The 13,856-nt window shown below is 38.5% G+C and overlaps 1 protein-coding gene across 1 annotated transcript in view; it reads left to right on the top strand.

Annotated features, from left to right (window-relative positions):
- Window positions 1-302: 302 nt before the first annotated feature.
- The window catches only part of IQCH (IQ motif containing H), a 55,166-nt gene continuing 41,612 nt past the window's right edge, over window positions 303-13,856 (top strand). Inside the window, exons 1-7 of the mRNA XM_010009737.1 lie at window positions 303-392; window positions 747-844; window positions 1,186-1,300; window positions 4,636-4,758; window positions 11,533-11,644; window positions 12,383-12,499; window positions 13,059-13,276. Of these exons, the coding sequence (XP_010008039.1) occupies window positions 303-392; window positions 747-844; window positions 1,186-1,300; window positions 4,636-4,758; window positions 11,533-11,644; window positions 12,383-12,499; window positions 13,059-13,276 (873 nt within the window). The remainder of the gene's footprint in view (window positions 393-746; window positions 845-1,185; window positions 1,301-4,635; window positions 4,759-11,532; window positions 11,645-12,382; window positions 12,500-13,058; window positions 13,277-13,856) is intronic.

Below are 13,856 nucleotides of genomic sequence, written 5' to 3'. Positions count from 1 at the left end.
GGTCCGGGCAGCGCCACGCCGGGACCCCGCGGGACCCCGCTCCTCCGCGGTCTGCTGCCCAGGGGACGGGAGGGCTCAGCCCCTGCGTGAGGCGACTGCGAACGTCGGATAAGGGCTCGGGTTAACACCTTCCCATTCTCTTATTTATGTATGGGAAGCCACAGGTATCTTCCCCCTGTATTTAGGAAACATTTAATTTGGATTAAATCCTGCTACGTAACTTTGTTGTTGTTTATGGGTATGATTTTTGTCATAACTTGGGTTTTTAGGTGCAAGAAGAACTTCGCAAGCGTAAAGTTAAGATGAAAAATACCGACTTGAAAGGAAATGTAGAAGCTGTGGATATCTGTGACCTCGAAACAGCGACTGAAAGAACTGAACTTGGGCTGAGAGTAAGTAAAATAGAGCACATCCAGAAAATGATTCAGGTTTTGAGATCTGTCAGTAATTCACCTGGAGTACACGGGGCCGTGCATTTGTCATCCTGCAAGATCCCTTTCTGCTGAGCAAATGATGGGATTCATCAGACACTACACTTCAGAAGGATGACTTCCTTTTGTTTGGGTCATCAGAATTAACTGATCTTGTGCCCATCAGCCAAAATCAGACTTAGTCCAACAGAAGCACAAAGCTTATCATCTTTTCAGTGAAGTACACGTCTGGATTGCAAAATTAACTGAGTTAAGTAAATTTAATATCCCTCATACCTGTGTAATACTCTAAACATTAATTTTTTCCTTTAACAGAAATATGCTGAAAATCATTTAAATTCTATAAACAGACAAGTGTTAACTATTTCTTCTGCTGGTAACGAAGAAGCACATTCAAAAGGCCCCCCTAAATGGTAAGTGAAATGGCTGTTTTATTGCAGAGACAAATGCAAGCAGCAAGACAGAAAAACTGGGGTTTCAGAATCCTGTAAAGCAAATGGGAGTACTGGCCCAGTACATGAAGTTATTCTGGTCACTCGTTATTTTGGTTTTAAGTTAAAAAACAATACAGAAGTAAATGTACTTCTAAGTAGCTACAGCAACCTTCTGTTAAGTTCTGTGATTTTTCTTTTCTTAAACACCAATTTAAATAAAAATATAGTCTCTTGGCTTCAACCAAATGGCAGCAGTATGGGTTTAATAGGTAAAATCAAAGAAATTTTTAAAACCTCACTGTTCTTTCTTTCTAAATCAGGGGCCTTCATCTTGGTGCTTCTCAGAAACAGCTCATTGTGCCACGAGTGCCTGTTGGGCCCATGACTGTGCAGGTGTACAGCAAATCAGCACTACGCATGTCTCCAGGGTCACAGGTCAGAAATAACATAGCACTTGTTCCGTCAGAGACCACATGCAATGAGCAGACTCGTGTCGTGTACGTTACCATAATGTTACATTCTGCCTCCTCATGGATTCAGGTTTTGGTAATATATGACTGAAAGTGTTAAAAGATTCTCAGTAGAATGAGCCGGCTGAGAGATAGGAGCCTTCTCCCAGCCTCGCAGTTGGGATAAAATCTAAGTTAGGAAGGACTTCAGTATCATCCTGGGTGGATCCACGAGCCCTCTGTTCTTTATTTCCGCCCTCCCAAGTATATTGTTAGAGTATGAAACCCAGTGTTTGTTCTGCTTTAAGGTCGCAGTCCTGCAAATACCATATCCTTAATTGGGATTCTGCAAGTCACGTGTTTAAATTAAATGGAACTGTATGTTGGAATAGAATGAGCACAGATATCAGTGTCTGTCGTGTCTGAGACTAAAAGTGGTTCTCTGCCTTGCTTTTGCATAAAAGATATGGCACATTGTGAGAAAGACTTCTGTTCATGTCTGAGGTAGTCACCTTTATAATAAATAAATAGTTTTCCATTTGCAGACAGTATTTCCAGGTAAATAGGCTTAAAGATATCAATGTTTCAGCTCATACGGGTTCTGAGAGAAATTAATAATTTACATAGTAATATTGTAATATTACCATAGGATGCTGTGCAAGAGTAGAAATGGAGCATAAGTTGTGCTTATAGTAGTTAGGATAAAAAAAGGATGGAGTCAAGTAAGCACAGATGCTATTTTCACATATGCATTGCTAGAAGACTTGTCATATGGGAAATAGCTTGCCCACAGGTGTCAGAATAGGCTTAAAATTATTTACTCACACAGTATTTGTGAATCATAGCAGCAGCCAGATAAGACTCCGCAAATCCAGCTCACGGGGGGAATTGTGAAGCACTTTCCCCTTCTCTCTTAACTGTATTTTGTAACTGGATTTCTTCTAATAAAGCCTGAGAACCATATAGATGTTTCTTCCTTGTGCAGTAATTGTAAAACCTCTGTATAGCGATGGCTGAAAAGACATCGTTACCCTTAACTGGTAAGTGTAGAAGTTCAGTTCTTGGTTTAGCTTTTTAAATATGCTTAACTGAAACCAGCTGAGCTGATGCTTGTGCAGCTTTGGGGTTTGGGTTGGGTTGTGGTTTTCCTTAAAGTTAATACTTTCTGTGATGTTCTAAATACCTAAGAGAAGTTTACATTCTCTCATCATTGATAGGATTAAAGATGTGAATGAAAAGATGTTTCTAGGGGGCTCTAGAATACGCAAATAACAAATAGGTAGACATGAGAAGTGTTGTACTTACCCATAATACAGATTGTTTCAAAGATTAATATGATGTAGTCCATCCATAAAGGAATTTGACTTTACTAGAAGCCATGCACCATGTGCATCTGCAAAACAAAATTACACAGTGGATCAGATTTGTTGTCTTACTAATGATAAAAATGCCCTCTACTCTGAAATAGCGCTTGTGCTGAAGTAGAACAAGGTTTGAACCATTCCACTGTACCAAAGATGTCAACCTGATCAGTATACTCCAGTATATTGGTTTTTCTGCATCAAGATGGTTCAAGACATCTTAAATTTTGGACTATAAAGATGGAAGAGACCTATGATACCATCCACTTCAGCTCCTGCAAAAGCAGAATTGTCACTTGCCATGCATTTCAGCTGGCAAAGTAACTTTTATCAGGTGGTTTCTTATTAAGCATTTCAATTCTTGCTATCCTTGGAATCTGCCTTGGAATCCAGATTATCTTAGAATCTGCCACTGCAGCACTGATCATTGCACTGTCAGTCCGGGTGGGGAGTCCGTGTTGAGACTCATCTCCTATTTTAATTGAGAAGATACTCATTTCCCCCCAGTTCTTTCATAATAGCACAAGCAGTTTCCTTTCTGTACAGTGGTGTGTTATAGTAATAAAATAAATACCACAAAATCACTGATGAGGTGAAAATTGAACTTTCTGTCTCTGTGCAGCCATGTGGGTAAGAGAGTAATTGGCTTGGATAATAACTTCTGTTCTTACAAACCCAAACCTAAATGAGCATCTCATTGATACATCTGCTTGTAATTACTATCAAAAGAAGAGAATATATTGTGCAGATAAATGAATTAAACCATTTTTAGTGCTTCACAATGGTTTAATAGTTCAAATACGCATCTAATGAATCTTGAACTTTTTTGGCATATTTTGTTTGTCAAAAAATAGAATTCTCACACATTTCTTTTTACATTCACACAACAGAAGTATCAGAGGCCTTGTCTAGAAATATGTTGAGTTGGATCTCACTATGTAAGAGAGCTTTTTGAATTCCCATATTCATGTAGTGGGAGTTAAGCATATTCACCATAAGGATTCCTCCTTATTTAGCATTGGTTGGTAAATAAACCCTGTTGGGTGCAGAGTCTTGTTAACAGTGTTATTGCAATAAAAATATTGGGAGATGCTGATACACCAGACAGAAATCCAGGTTTAAACTAAAGCACATGCATTGAGATGAACCAAAATGTTTTGAACTTAAGAAACTTCTACTCTAGCAAAAATATGTGGCATCACTTCTGGCTATTCTAGAAGAAGTGTGTGCTTTAGATACTTCTCATAACAAGAAGAAACTTCAGAAGTATTTTTCTGACCATTGGGCTTTAAATCAATAATTTTTATTATCAAAATAGTTGAATCCATTCCGTGCAGATAACACAGTACATTAAGAAACTACTATGTGTTCATTCTTATTACTATAAGGATTTTTTATGTCCTCATTTACTTACAAGCAAGTGCTCTATCTACATGGAGCCAATGGGCCATAACCAATCCAAAGAAGCTGTTCTGGTCCATCAGGTCAATGACTCCTGAATTCAAGTCTCTGGCAAACATGGCCAAGGTGGATTGGATTCTTACTGTAATCTGTGGGAAGAATGCAATGTAACATCATCCCAATAGATAGGGGTGTATAAAACATTTGTTATAACCCAGGGAGATGGAATTCACAAATGAGCTATGTTAATCTAGTAAGTCAGACCTGATTGTCCTTTCCCCATAGAATTTAACTCAAAGAGCTGCAAATGTGGACATTTCAGAGCTTTTAATGGAATTACTTGAAACAATTTTGGCAAATCATATATGTGAATAGTAGTTGTGTGCCTTGCTAACCAACAGGCACTTCTTCCTTGTCTGCCCAGCTCTGTGTGGGTAGTAAAGCAACATGAATTTTTGTCATCATTTTGCAAATTTATGAACATGTTGGCCAGTTCCTGCTTTTAGACACTTCTGTCCTAGTGCAGTCCTTTTAAGACTCTGCCTATCATGTACTTCAGCAGCAGGTGGAAATGGAAATGAAGATTATGCTTCACCCAGAGAACACTGATAATAAAGCTGGTTTAAAACAACAGAACAATGAGACCAGGCTGCCACTTATAACTAAGAAAAAATCTGCTCCTGTAAGTAACTTATTTTATTTTATGAGCTTATTATATGGATTAGTTTTCACTATTAAGGTCAATACATATCAGATCTAAATAAATTTATTTTAAAGTGAAAATACCTCATAACTTCCTACTTTTGGAGACTGATATTTAGCACAGCACTGTGGCCCACATGAAAGAATATGCCCAATGGTTTTGCACAAGGATCCTCTTCTACGGTTTAATTTCTGTAAGAGAAGCATTATGCAGCAAGCCCAGTGCTGTAGGAGACATTCTGGAGGGTCTGGTTTTAAAGAACACGAGCAGAACCTGTAAATGGCACAGTTGTAAGCTGCCACTTGTAAAAAATGCTTTTTGAAAGCTGTTGCCCAGACGAAGAGGTGATTTGTCTAACCCTGTGATACAGAGTTAATTAGAAAAAGGCATCATGGCTAATAGCTGTTTAGAACCACTCTAAAACACTCACAGAGAGGAATATTATACTACTGCAGAGAGCCATGTGTTTCACTGCTCACACTGAAACATGCACGGATCAGAAAGAACTTCTTAATGTTGACTTGAATTACAAACCTTTAGTGTGAATTAGTCAAGCTCTCTGATACATATTTACAGCTGCTAAGGAAAAGTTGATGACAGGGAGGTGGGCTGAAAAAACAAGTACATATTTCCTATCTAATTTATCCTACAGGGTTTACAGAAGTAAATGCTTTTTAGGAGTTTTCAACTCCTAGGAACCAGTCTATGTTTTGAAATGTTCTGGGAATAAAATTTTGCAGTAAGACTTGCAAAATCCACTGCTGAGATAGTGAATTAAGACACTTCTGTTACATGTGATCTATACTAGTGCTTAAAGGAATTATAATCATAGATCACCAATAGTACCTAAAATAAATCAATGTGTAGTTGCAGGTCTAAAATAAGATGGTCTTTAGTTTTGAAAAGATATCAATTAAAGTAGCTACAAGCATTAAGCTGGGCGCTTCCTTCCCTGGTTTTACTCAGCAGCCATTAGAGGGCAATATTTGTACGCACACACGCGGGCACTCACACGCATCCACCCGTGTACGTGCCCTACATATGTACGTTAGTTCAAAGAGTCTCTCAAAGAAAAAAATCAGTGGCAGAAGGACTCTCACTGAAGTAAATTAAAATCTAATTGCTTGGTTACCTGCATTCAGGGTGCTTCCAGGAGTTGTCAGCATCTCAGTTTTGGAGGAGACCTCAGCATTTAGAAATGTGATGAAATTAAAACATGCTGGTTGTGAGGTGACTGGATGGGTCAGGCACAAATCTACACGGACTTATTATTATCCTGCTCTTTGAGTAGCTGGAAAAATTATTAGTAAAGATCTTATTGTTTCATGAAAAATGTCTTTTCTTGCTCTTTTGGTATTATAAAGTTGCTGATGCTGGATTTTATGATAGAAACTAAGAACAATTATCTATTGCCCTTTGGTACCTTTTTGGGTCTGATACGCACTAATGCTTTATTCTCTGTAAAGTTCTGTAGCTATCTTAAAGTAAGGACTCCAATTCTGTGTGAAACACTGGGCAGACTGGGCAATGTTTTATTTTGTACCCCATATCTGGGTAACACATGAAAAATGATGAGTAGATAATGATTAAATATGTATTCTTCCCGTGGAGTATCTAACAAAACAAACAGTAATCTGAATTGCAGCAAAAATAATCCTGATGTACTGCTGCAATGTAGAAGAGATGCACAACTACACCTTTCATTTTTCTAGGACTGCTGTTCTCTTACAGAATTACACGGGCACTTTTTGGTCCTTGTTTTCTTACAAATGTATATTATACTGTAAACTTAGGAACCTTTTAATTTATTCATGAGATAGAATTTAATATGGTGATGATTTCTAGCCCTTGAGTTGCATCTTATATACTGTAGCTTTAATGGTGATGGCTGTGATTCTGTGTTGCTGGGGGGGGATTAAGCTAACTTATTTGAGCACCACGATCCTGGTCATATCCTCAGTTATTCATTCTTTATTCAGTATTTGCATCAAGCTAATAACTAATGCTTATCACTGAATGCCTGTTCATTTTCAAAATGATAAAGTAAGGCAAAGCAGCGCAATTCTTTTCCTTTCAAATGACTAGAAGAAGCTGTAGAATAAAAACCAGGTCTTTCGGTCCTGCAAACCTGATTGTGTTTTAAACCTGTGCATGTGGCTATAATTACAGTCCCAGCATAATTTGGCAGTGGTAGCAGAATGAGACTTAAACAAATCGATGTTACACTACAGTAAATCAAAAGAAGCTTGTTGCATGTGTATTATGGTGTGTGATCATAATGAGCAGCACAGAGAATTAATAAAATCTTCTTGTCACTAAAAAATAAGAAGGAAATAATTGGTGAGAGAGATTTAACTTAACAGATGACTCCAGTCAGCATCCTTTCAACCTAGAAATGGGAATGTGAAGGTCACCCCCATCTCAGATGACAAACGTAGAACATTTTGTTGGTAAACAAATTAATCTTTGGAAAGGTCACCATTTGTTTTAAGTTTTTATCCAGTTCTTGTCATCTGGAATTGGAGATTGACTGTCACTGTGCTAGGTAGGGGTGCAGCTGAAGCTGCTGAAGCTGGTTCTCTACGTATCAGCATTCCTTGACAAAACTCGGTGCCTGATTGGGATGCTATGGGCTGCTGGTTTACAGCTGTCTCCGGACAAGAATGGAGGCCCACCCCTGAATTCCAATAAGTTGTTCCTGCATATTCTGCCTCGTGTAAGCTGGCCCTTTGCCCACAAGTAAAATGTATTGTGGTTCAAGCCAGCAATTATCCTTCTTACTTCCTTCTGTGCTGCTTCTGTCGCCTGTTTTGAAAAGCAGATGTGGGATTCACCCAAGTTCTCCATCTATTCTCTCTGCACCTGTTATGGCACAACTTTGATAGAGGTAAATTTCAGGGGGAGCTAGAAGAAGACCATGAAAGGAGCAAACCTTTATTTTTATCATGTACATGGAAGTGGTCAATTTAGAGCCATCCCTGGTTACTTTGAGCTTAAAGTAGGTAAGAATAACATAAGATCTGTTGTTAAAGATGCCTAGTTACTTCGTATTGAAGGTTTCATGTTGGGCTTTCCATTTTAATTGGACTGTATTTCCTGTAGATAAACAAAATCTGAGGGAAATACTATGTATTAATATCTTAGTATTACATCTAAGGGAAATAGTATTAATCATCTTGAATAAAAAGACAACCAGTTGTAAAAACGGTTCCTATTTTAAATCTCATACAGAGACTGTTACAAATTTGACTCATCTGACTTCAGAGTAGTTCCACTGGCACTGGCAAGAATTTGTCCTTTACTTAGCATTCAGTATTTCTGCACTGAATTCCATGTGCTGATTCTTGGACTTGGAGGACTCAAATTTGGTTATTTGAAACCAGAGTTAAACAGTTTCTTTATTTACTGTTTATTGCTATTGGCTTGATTGTCAGAACAAGATTCTTTTCCTCTTTTTCCCAATAGAAGCTGACAGATGATGGAAGAGCGAGTGAAACTATTCTTTGATACTACTTCCTTACTTGGCTGCTCAGGGTGTAAATTAACACACAAAAAATGCATCCATCTAGACTGTACAGCTGTGAAACTATAGAATGCAAAGAAATCCTACAGTAGTTTATATCCAGACAAAACCAAAGCTTACCTGGTCTGTGTCCTACAGAGATCCCTTCTAACCATCATTTCTATTATTTCTATGACTGTGTGATTGAGAGCAAAGAGTGAAATCTCTTGGCGCCTTTGCTTTTACTCCACTGGAGGAAGGTAGATGGCAATTTTGAGAAGATAATAATGAAATGATAGATTACACTTCTGTATCTCTTCTACATTACTATCAAGCTTTTTTTTATTTACTTACCAAATCTCATCTATTTAATCTTCCTGGTTGATAAACTGTAATTTTGATATGGGAGAGTACTCGTCTTTTCTCTGTATTTAATACTTGTCTCCTCATACTGGGGGGGAAAAACATACTGATAAACATACTTAAAAGAAGTTGTTCTAGTTAAATATTGCTGGGTGAAAGGAAAACAAATGGAAAACTAATCGGAAAATCCCTGTGGTCTTACAACAAGTGCCCTGTTGAAAATGAAGCAAAAAGAAGAAAATCAAGTGGGAGAGTTTTATCCACAGGAGAAAAACCCTTTAAAAGGGTAATAGAATTGTTTTTCTCCTGTCCCAGGTTAATTGCACTCAGAAGTGCTTGAAATGGAAAAAATAGTTTTTCCACACACTCCAAGTATGTTTCAAGATGAAGAAGCCTCAGTCTGCACTGCAATGAAGGGCTTCCTCCCAGCACTTTAACTGTGTGTGAAAGTGCCCATGATGAAGCAGGCTGTGTGCTGACTTCAGGCAAGCATTCTTGCTGAATCATAATCTTCATTACAAACTCCCTAAAAGACATTATTAATGCAGGAAAAATGTCTGAGATTCCCATTCCCATCGGCAGTAACAGTTGCTTGGGGTCAGCTGAAGAGGAAGCGGGTGAGGTGCCTACAAGTTAGTGCTGGATGGGGTGTGATCCTTTGCTTCCATGGTGGTTTGAGTCTCACTACAAACATGAAAATGGTAACTAGGATCTGCTACTTCTGGAATATCTAGTATTAAATTCACTGCATTTTGTGTTTATGCATAAAAGCTGTAGGTGTGAGTAAAGGTTTTGAGTTGCACTGACATAAGCAGATGGAAGTCTATTCAAACCCTTTTAAATACCTTTTTAAGTTAAATCACTAATAGTAATAAAACTCTATAATGATGCTAAAAGTAAACCCTTTTCCTTGCAGTTCTTAATATTTTTATTATTAGTAATTGAGTTGGCTTAATTTTAGTGAAAGTACCTGAAAGATGAAAGCATTTTGTCAAGTTTTGCTGTGCTCCCTCACCGAAGGTTTCAGGAGGGCACCTACTGCAGCAAATAGAATGTGAAAAGACCGTGGAAGACGGTGTACAGGTTGGGTGGAGTTTTCTTAGGTAACAGTGAAACTAAAGAGCTGCCCCAAACCAGTGTTTCACTGTACTATGCAGTGAAGTGAATCATAGTGGCACTGTCCTTGCCATTGACTTTACAGAAATTAAAGGATACAGCAAAGAAGAATTAAATATCCATCTCCAGTTAAAACCAAACCCTCTGGGCTGCTGCCGAACTCAGACACCCGCTTTTCTTTGTAGCTTATTACATCTCAATGAGCACAAACGAAATACGTATGTTTCATAGTACTGTTTATCATAACAAAACTCCTGGGATTTAAGCTAGGATAAGAGTGACCAGTAGTAAAACCAGTGCTGCTTTAGTCATAGCAACAGCCTGGAAAAGGAGTCACTGTTTAATTAAATTTATTTCAGTTTATGTATTTCTGTTGTGTCCACAACAAACTGCTGGGGCTGGGAGTGAGTGGAAGAGTGTGGTTTATTACTCTTTTTCCTCAGCATCAAGCCACTTACACGCCAGCTGGTGTAAAGTTAATCTTTGTTCTATGCTTATTGCTATTTTCTTGGAACACAAGGACATGAAGATTCATATGTCTGGATCCCTTAAAGCATAATGCTTCATAATGGCCATAACTAAAATGAGTGCCTATGATTTCTCTGAAAGATTCTCTATTATGATAAAGCAAACCTATTTTCTATCTCCATAATGTTTCTTGTGGACAGTGTTATTATACAAATTGGAAGGAAAAATTAGAATAGTTTATTTTGATCTATCTCATTTCCCTATTAGGGTTATAAGCAGTTCTTTAGAATTGCCTACCCCTTTCTCTGAAGTTGATGGTTGATGTTACTCACTAATTATTACACAGTGCTCAAAGATCCCAGTCCTGGTCTGGATCCTACTGTACTAAAAGCTGCACACAAGCATGATAATCAGTCATTAAATCTTAGTGTTTTAAACAAGCAAGTCCCACTGTGCTCTGTGAAAGAGCATTATTCCCATTTTGCAGCTCTACTGATATTTCCTAGTTTTCTGATTTTATGTATTTATTATTTTAAGGTAGTTTCATTCATAATGAAATAATATTTTAAAAAGCAACTAAAAAAAAATTCCCAGCACAAGGCATTGTGTTTAATTCCCCATAGTCCATCAGCAGGGTTCAAACATTTCTATCCAGCATGAGAATTTCTAACCATTAGAGTAACAGAGTAACTGGTAACAGGTTGTCTCCCACAAAAGCATGGGACGTGGTACTTGGGGTACTGGAAAGAGGGGGGGAAAAATGTGAGATGATAACGCAGAGTGTTTGTTTTTCTAATACTGAAGGATAAGGAGGCAAAATATTCTTTCCCTTGTGCAACAATGTTCTATGTGTGTGTGATAGTAAGTGTAACAGTGAGGCACATGTTATTGCTGTCCCAAAGTGATGTGTGTCACCGCTTGAACTCCTGGCACTTGGAACCAGCAGGTTCTGTTTTTTCAGGCAAGTGCAGGTTAACTGGGGAAGAGAGGGAGCTTTAATCCCACATTAGCACAGCCAGTGTGGCACATGTTTCCACATCACGTTATCAGGCTGTGTCATCCCCTGCTGTCCTTGAGGAACTTTGAAACCATCAGAAGGCTGTGACACTGTTCCCTGATTTGCGAGTAGCTGCATGTATTGTAATTCCACTGGTATTCCTTCCAGAGAAAAGTTATTTACATATTTGAAAGTACCTCCTTTTGGTACCTTGTCTGTGTATGCATTTTATATTGCAGGAGTAGAAAAGCCTGTCTTTCAAATCCTGGGTTTCTCTTTGTTAAAAGAAGATTCTGTCTCTTCCTAGATGCGTAGTCAGAAGATAGTGAAGGGTCATGCAGGTAGCAGCCTTTGGGGTTTGCCTGCCTTTCACTACATGGATTCTCCCTTACCCCTGTTGGAAGAAGATCTAAGGAAAGGTGAGTGGCAGAAGCCCGCTCTGCGTACCGTTACAACCAGAATTATGCTGTGTAAGCCATGTTGTTTGCTGTTTGCAGGAGGTATCTGGTAATCAAATTTTCTGTCACCTCAAAACTTGTAAGAATTGTGATCTCAAACACTGCAAAGGGTAGAGATAAACTTCACATTACTCACTCCATGTGGTAGCTAACTTAGGACACAGTATATGTTATGTGGAGCATCAGTCACCCTCCTTGAGTCAGTTATCCTGTAATTCACAGAGTTCAGTTGCTACTGGAAAGAAGAATTGTGTGTGATGGAGGGTTCTTGTATGACTAAATAATATGATCAGAGTAAACAACCATGATGACTGTCTGGTTATGAATCATTCAATCTCAACCAGCTCTGCACTTGGACTGTTTTAGCAATCAGTCCATCTTCACTGTGGTTTACAAAAGTTAATTCTCGCCCATTCTGCTTACTAAATTGCCATTGTACAAAGCATATCATTCCTTCTTGGAATCAGCACCATTACAGTATCTTTCATGTATTTTATAGGCAAAGCTCACCTTCCTTGAAGGTAAAATACTGAATATTGAAAGATGAATCTTTCAGTAACAGAAAACTGCTTCTTTTCTAGTTCTGATTTGGAACTGCAGTCACTTCAGTCTGCCTTTGTTTAATTCTTTCTTTATTGCTACTAATTCTTTCACAGCTGGAATATATACAAATTGTTCAGTAATGTCATCTTCTTGTAGGTGTTCTGAGCCTAACTGAACAAAGACTTATCCCTCCAGCAGCAAAAATACCTCCTCTTGTATACAAAGCAGCACCTTTCCATGAATTTCACAGGCAGCACAAGAAATTAGCTGTAGGTGAGTACAAAGGATTGATAACAACCATCAATTCCATCTCCAGCTCCACTTTCAGGCCCCTCTTTTATCTCACAAGGAAACAGCTGTCTAATGAGTCAGATTCTTAGGACTACTAAGTGCATAAAGACGTACAGGAGCATCCTGTGTCTTGCAACTGAATGGGAATCAGATTTCTTAATCCCTGTCAGGATTTGGTCCCTGTTCACTTCTGAAATCCTGCTAGGTTCCTACCTGCATGTTTCAAATTCTAAGCACCTGAATCTGAAGATCTGACTGTTAGTGTAAAGTCAGTGATACTGTAAGTCATGACTTACAACAGCTGATCAAGTGTCTGTTTTGGCAGTGGGATTAAATGAATGACTGCTAATAACTGAATGGACTCTGGGCAATATGATTCTGATCTATCTATATGATTCTATCACAGAGTGTACTTAAAACGTGCTACAGCTGCTTGTGGCATGTCTGGAAAGGAATGTAAGCAAAATGAGCTGTGGCTTTATAGCAATCCCATAAATTGTTGCCCTTCTAACAATGAAACCTGCAATAATTTTTGGTACAGGTCAGATTGGTAGTAGGGTGGATGCTGAGAATGCAGACACCATCGCCTTCCCAACCTCAAAGGAAGCAATTTATGGCACATATTCCTCTAGTAAAGGCAACACTGCACCACGTCTATCCAGCAGCTCCAAGCTTTCAGCAGGGAAATCAAAGCAAATGTGGACATATCCAGTTCAACAGCTGGAACAGTTGGAGCCACAGATTCCCTCTCAGACACAGGTATTTGGAGAGTGAGAATGATGAGGCTTTTGTTCATGTTTTTAATACTGACTTCACCAGAGATGGTTTAGGAAGTGACTGAAAATCACTGAATTGGTACAGGAAGGTTTGAACCAAATCCAGTAGGTACTGAAGTAGAACAGGAAATACTTCTTATATTGCCAGTTTCTACTTTCGCAACTCTTCTGCCTACATTTGTCTGTTTTTTCACAGACTCTTAGAAAATAAGTCTCAAAAGGATGTTAGGAGGTTATCCAGACCTCCAGGCAGAATTACCTGTACCTGTAATATTGCAGACAGATGTTTTTCTAACCTGTTCTGAAAACTTTCGGTGATAGCAACTCCACAGTCTCCCTAGGCCATCTGTTCCAGTGCTTAACTAACTGTCTTTACTGTTATAAAAGAGTTTTTTAATGTCTTATCTAAATCTCCCCCACTGCAGTTAAGCAAATGTAGTGTTTCCCTTTATATTTACAGAAAACTATAGGGGAGTTTGACCTTGACTGCTTAATGCCTGCTGATTGTTCTTGATCCCCATGCAAAAGGGACATTTCTTTCTTTTCATGGCTAATTACTGTGT

Source organism: Nestor notabilis, unplaced genomic scaffold, assembly GCF_000696875.1.
Source record: "Nestor notabilis isolate BGI_N333 unplaced genomic scaffold, ASM69687v1 scaffold832, whole genome shotgun sequence".
NCBI classification, from domain to species: domain Eukaryota; kingdom Metazoa; phylum Chordata; class Aves; order Psittaciformes; family Psittacidae; genus Nestor; species Nestor notabilis.
This window is presented reverse-complemented; position numbering and strand designations above follow the sequence as displayed.